At 41.0% G+C, this 6,000-nt stretch overlaps 1 protein-coding gene across 1 annotated transcript in view; it reads right to left on the bottom strand.

Moving 5' to 3' along the window:
- Positions 1-3,718: 3,718 nt before the first annotated feature.
- Positions 3,719-6,000, bottom strand: part of LOC121569687 (neurabin-2-like) — a 71,209-nt gene continuing 68,927 nt past the window's right edge. The window contains exons 10-11 of the mRNA XM_041880833.2: positions 4,110-4,206; positions 3,719-3,930 (exon numbers count right to left, since the gene is read on the bottom strand). Coding sequence (XP_041736767.2) covers positions 3,877-3,930; positions 4,110-4,206 — 151 coding nt within the window. The 3' untranslated portion in view covers positions 3,719-3,876. The remainder of the gene's footprint in view (positions 3,931-4,109; positions 4,207-6,000) is intronic.

The following is a 6,000-nucleotide window of genomic DNA, read 5'->3' as shown; positions in this document are numbered from 1 at the left end:
TTCTAAAAGGATCCACTATGAGGAAATCATTTAAAAGTGAAATAGCCTCTGTTTTAGAACCTCTTGACTTTTGTGAACAAATTGAGTGCATGAAATTGAAACAGACACCAACATTAATATACCTTTAATTTATGAAAATGATACCCCTTTCAGTGATGTATTGCAGGTGCAACAGGTTATAACACAAAACAAGCCAACATGACCCTTGAGCTCTTGTTCAACACATCTGCATTTATTAACAAAGACAGTAACTTATGTGAGACGAACATTATGAATTTCTGGACTTTTTCTCTTACTCATTGTGTTTGCAAACCACAACGCAGGGCAAAAAAAAATACAAAAGGAATGTAACCAGTTTCCTTCCCCTCAGAGGAGGGCAATGCTATTACGCTGTACTAATGGGCCATGGTCAATAATGCAAGTGTCTCTAGTATGAAGCAGAGATCCAGAATGAGTTTCCAACAGCATTTATCTGGCATATTGAATCTCATGCACTCAAAGTAATCACAAAGTGTACAATGGAATGTGAAAAGATGAGAGAAGCCGTACGATTGTTCTGGTCTGGATCATAATATAGAGCTCCTATTTCATGGCCTCATTGGCGTGGTTTATGTGTACATGTGGTTCCCCTTTCCTATTCTGAAGAACAGATATGAACATGCATTTCCCAGCATATTCTAATACTGCCTCGAGGGGTACTATCAGAACTGAAATCATAAAGATGCTAAATGTTATGTCAAATTCAAGGATCCACTTCAGTAAACCACATCCCTTTTTCACCCAGCCATTTCATTGGTCAACTATCCCATTTCTGACATGTTTCCCATGCTTGTAACTTTACTGACAGCATAGCTAGCCATGGAATGTTATTGTGTGAACATATTTGATTTAGTCCACTTTGTAGTTAAATTATACTTGTCCAGTGTCTGCCTGCCATCTGAGAGGTGAGAGAAGGAGTCAATTTTATGATGAAGACTGTACAGGCAAGTTCCTTGGTTAGGTTCGTTTGAGAGTCATACATTAACAGACACAGTATCTATCTGAATGTGTTCTATGCACAGTTCTCTTTCTTTTGGTTAGTAGAGGTCAACCGTTTTGATTCACAACTGTAGGCAAGGTATTCACTATGAAGATGGATTTAAAAGGTAAATATATACTGCATATAGCCAAGAGGAAAGCGCAAAGTAGCAATAATACAATTGGGGACAGTGGATATAAATGTCTTGAGATGAGCGAGGTACTGCTTATCTCTAAAGTGGACATTGTGTTCCACACTGGCACACTCACTATGTAACGATCAGCATCCTGTACAAGCATACTGTATGGAGTTAATAGGTCAATAATGGTTCAATGTCATACAAGACAAACACACAAAAGTTATTTTTTGGAATGTTTCCTTTTGCTTAAAGGTCCAATGCAGCAATTTTATCTCAATATGAAATTATTTCTGGGTAACAATTAAGTACCTTACTGTGATTGTTTTCAATTAAGATCGTCAAAAATAAACAAAAATACTTTCTTAGCAAAGAGCAATTTCTCAAGCAACATATTTCTAGGACTGCCTGGGAGTGGTCTGAGAGGGGAGAGGAAAACTGAAAACTAGCTGTTAGGAATTCTCTTATTGGTCTATTAACTAATTAGGGCAGGCCAAAACTCCATCCCACCAAAACAGGCAGAAATTCCCAAAGAGCTCTTACACTAAAACGGCATTATCATCATTTTCACAATTTTACAGTATTATTCCAACCTCATAGTGTGGAAATATAATTTAACACAAGAAAATCATGTTTTGACTGCACTGGGCCTTTAAGTCCCTTTTAAGTTCTCTGTTCAATGCCACAGGATCAGAAAACGTGTCAGTTTATTCCAGATGGTACACAGGAATTAGCCACTACCTGATGACATAGTATTCCTTCTCTGAATCAAACTCACTGAAAGAGTGACACCTCCTGGTTTAGAGCAGTACTGCCACATAAGATATATAATGTAACATTGGGCCCATGAAAACTCTGTCAAATACATCTGTTTTCACAGTTAAAATAATACAAATTTGACATTAAAACACAGTTAAAATGATACAAGATTAAATTAATAATAGGGCAATTTTTAAGATGACAAAATCAATACATAGTGGGGGCAAATGAGTCTGACCTGTTTGTGCTACTAGGGGACAGAGAAGTGACGACAGGAAGTTCCAAATGCCTAGTCTTGGATAAGACACGCACGACTGAAAACGTAAAGCCCTGAAACAGGAGACTGTTGACAAACACGAGCAGCACAGAGGGAGCAAGGCAGCTGACTGGTATCATTGGAGATTCAAGCGAGAGCATCGCGTCGACAGACAAAGACCTTTTACTGCACCTCAGATGTCCACAGTGGCCTCCTCCTCCTCCTGTCTCCTTCATCTGCACTGACCTGAGATACACTGGACAGGTGACAGGAGGTCCTCTGGTAGGAATCAGATCAGACACACTGCTTTGCTTTTACCTTCCCTGTGTTTTTCAGATCAGATGAAATGAAGGAAGGAGACAAGGAGATAGGAAGCCACTTGAGACTATTCAGGCATGCTGGAGCATTTCCCCCCTGCCTCCGTCGATCTCTTTCATAAAGCTGCTACGTAACATCAACATTATCCCATGGCTCTAGTTACCCCAACATCACACAATGATTGACATCCAGTCCCCAAATCTGAAGGGATACACCGTCTGGGGGCTAGATTTAACCCCCTTTGCTAAATTAGCAGTGATTCCAGACGCAAATGTGAGACCGTGAGTAAGACCTTACTGGTTGGGGCAGGAAATCCCGGATTGTGAAATTCATATATAGTGAAGCACAGCGGGAAAAACCCGGATTCTGAAATTCATATAGAGTGAAGCACAAAGTCAAATAATACTGACACTGAGTTATCAGAACCCAAGGTGAGACATACGCAAGTAAAACCACGAGTAACAGATTGAACTGTTAAGCTTGCACATATTCACACCCTGTTTGCCATTTTGCTAATAGAAAAGGAAAATGCGCCACTTTGCGTGGCCTATATCCACTTGGAATTAGACCATCTTCTGTATACCCAGTGTTCTCAATGCTTACGGCGATTCCAATCAACCCCCTCCCACTCCCAACCCAGCCACATTGCTTAAGCTTTTTAAGCAATTTTAAATATATGTAAAGAATATATACAAAACAAGCATATCATCACTGTACAAATGAACTTGAACCCCACCTGAGTCTTTCCATCACACAAGGGGAGCAGTCGAGCAAAAAGGGGAAGCGGCCATTTTCTTTTGTTCAGTTAGTAGAAATCAAGAGAGATCATGCCATACAGCAGAAGCACTGTCTGTCACCAGTAGGCTAAACAAGTATTTGAGGAGTCTCTGTCATCATATCAGTTTCTTCTGTCCAGTTCTCTTTCCCATATCCAGTTGATTACTGAACCAGTAAGTCTAGTTTAGAAGCGTTAAGTCAGTAGGGGCTGTATTTCCTGGTTAGTTATTTTACCAGTGATAAGACAGAAAGAAGCGCATAGAAGACAAGCAACCTTCTTCACAGATTTATCAGTTGGGTAGTAAACTAGTTGAATGTGGTTCGATGCAACAAGTACCCAAGGTATTGAATAAGGAGCATATTGCGATTGTTGACGCGGCTCGAAGCAAATGACAGACATCAGTTGAAAATACACATTTTTTTCTTCTATTTGCAGGTGTCTTTTGAACCCCACCGCCCCCCTTCAAACTGCTGCCCCTAAAGTCTTTCTTTCTCCATTATTTTTTTATAACTTTTGTCGTTCTTACAATCCGTCAGGGAAAACGTGGATTGGAAAAAGGATGGCCCCAGTGTGAAGGCATTGTTCCTCCTTTCCCTCTCTCTGCCAGAGGTTTAGGAGGGATCAGATGTCTTCAGAGCATCCACCTTGGTCTCCAGGTCTGTGATCTGAGGAGAGGACAGAGAGAGGGGGCTTATATTACACACAAAATGTCAAGGCAGAATGATCATAACTCAGTAGCATCCTCTTGCTATGCGTCTTGATTAACCACAGCAAAATGTCTTACATAATTATTGAGAATGTCCTAAAATATTTCCTCATACAGTAGAACCTAAATATACAACACCTTATCCTGGAGGTTGTCTGCCTCTTCCTTATGAGTGGCCTCTGTCTCCTCTTGGGCTCTGCGCTGAGCCGTCTCCTTCTTCAGATACTCAATCTCCCTGAGACACACAGCGTGGTTAGGCTGAATCCTGCCCATCCATCCTCCTACAAATCCCAGAATCCCCCATTCCTCTACATTCCACAAACCCCAGAATCCCGATTCATCTTCCTCCTACAAACCCCATAATACTCCATTCCTCTTCCTCCTACAAACCCCAGAATCCTCCATTCCTCTTCCTCCTACAATCGCCAGAACCTCGCATTCCTCTCTTCCTCCAACTCCTGAATCCTCCATTCCTCTCTTCCTTCTACAAACCCCAGAAACCCCCATTCCCTTCGTCCTCCGTGCTGAGCAATTAGTGCTTTTTTGAGGTCGGTTCGGTTTCGGTTCGATTATACAAAACATTATCACGGTATTCGATTTAAAAAAAACCCACAAAAAAACCAGAAATAGTGAACATTCAATTGCCAAAACATTGAAAACATTCCATTGTCTCTGTCAGGTCCACATTGGGTAGACATCAATAGAAAAATTGGAAATTACTATGAAATAATACAATATTTCAGTTGTGTATATTACTTAGTTTTTATTTGATGACTTTATTATTTTTCAGTCAGTCATCATCTCATCTCTGCTCAGGCAATAGCAGCCAGCCAGCCAGACAACCATCCAACGTTATCTCTGTGCTCCCCATACTGTACTGTCTGACAAACCTAGTAGCTGTAGCTGCCTAGTAGCTGGCTAAGTATGCTGCAGAGCTGTCTGACAAAATCATTTTACTAGTTCCCTTTCAGTCAGTCAACTTCGGTACAATATACTATGGGGAGTCGCACTCTCGTGACTTCAGTTGAAGGATCTACAATCCCGCTTGACAAGGACAATGAAATCAGTGCCTCGCTGGAAGCCCTGCCTTCCATAGGTGATAAGCGTGAGGGAAATGAGGTACAACATACTATGGGGTGTTGTAGATCTTTCGGTTGAAGGATCTACATTCATGCCTGACGAGGCCAATGAACTTGTGGGCCATCGTCGTCTCTGCCGTTTTCTTATCCATCTTACTCATTGCACCAGCAAATTGAAGAATAACTAATTGTTTGTGATTAGAAAACTTATGAGAACAAACACAACCTTCAGTACACAATGTCCAGAGGATGAGCATGCTCTACCACTATGGGACAGTTTAGTTGGTGCAACGTAACAGTCTCGTTTTCCAATTGTTTGTTTTAGTAGCGTGAATAATTCCAATTCATACCGAGCTGAATAATTGAAGGAATGAATCCGAGCCTCACGCTTATCACCTGTGGAAGGCGGTGCTTCCAGCGAGACACGGATTTCATTGGCCTCATCAGGAATGACTCCCCATAGTATGTTGTACCTAATTTCCCTCCTTCAGGGAATAGCAGTTATAGTCATAATGCTACGTTCGTCCAAAGTAGGCAAGTCATACTTTCAAGACTGCTTATTACCAAATACTACAACTATCAAATCAGGTAGCGCTACCTCACGAACTGTCTCTATCCATCTTGTCGTTGTGTTGCGTACATTCCTCTCTCGTGTGGTCTGTGTGTATCCGTCTCTGTCCGAGCCGGAAAGAACATGCGCAATTGATTACAGTCATTGTAGTTAATTACCACGTTTCTGCAGTGAACTAATTTGCTTAATGAAAACTACAACTCCCTTCAGCCCAGCATCTCACATAGTTCTTAACTTAATTTCTCTCATGAATTATTTGATTTCTCTCTAGAGAAACGGCACGTTGAGCTAAAAAAATAAATAAAAAAAATATGGAATTTAAGTAATTGAACCGACGTAGGTTGTTTAATAACAAAACCCCCGCAATTTCGGTTAATCG

The sequence above is a fragment of the Coregonus clupeaformis genome, unplaced genomic scaffold, assembly GCF_020615455.1.
Source record: "Coregonus clupeaformis isolate EN_2021a unplaced genomic scaffold, ASM2061545v1 scaf0027, whole genome shotgun sequence".
NCBI classification, from domain to species: domain Eukaryota; kingdom Metazoa; phylum Chordata; class Actinopteri; order Salmoniformes; family Salmonidae; genus Coregonus; species Coregonus clupeaformis.
Note: the sequence above shows the minus strand (reverse complement) of the source record. Positions and strands in the feature narration are given on the sequence as shown.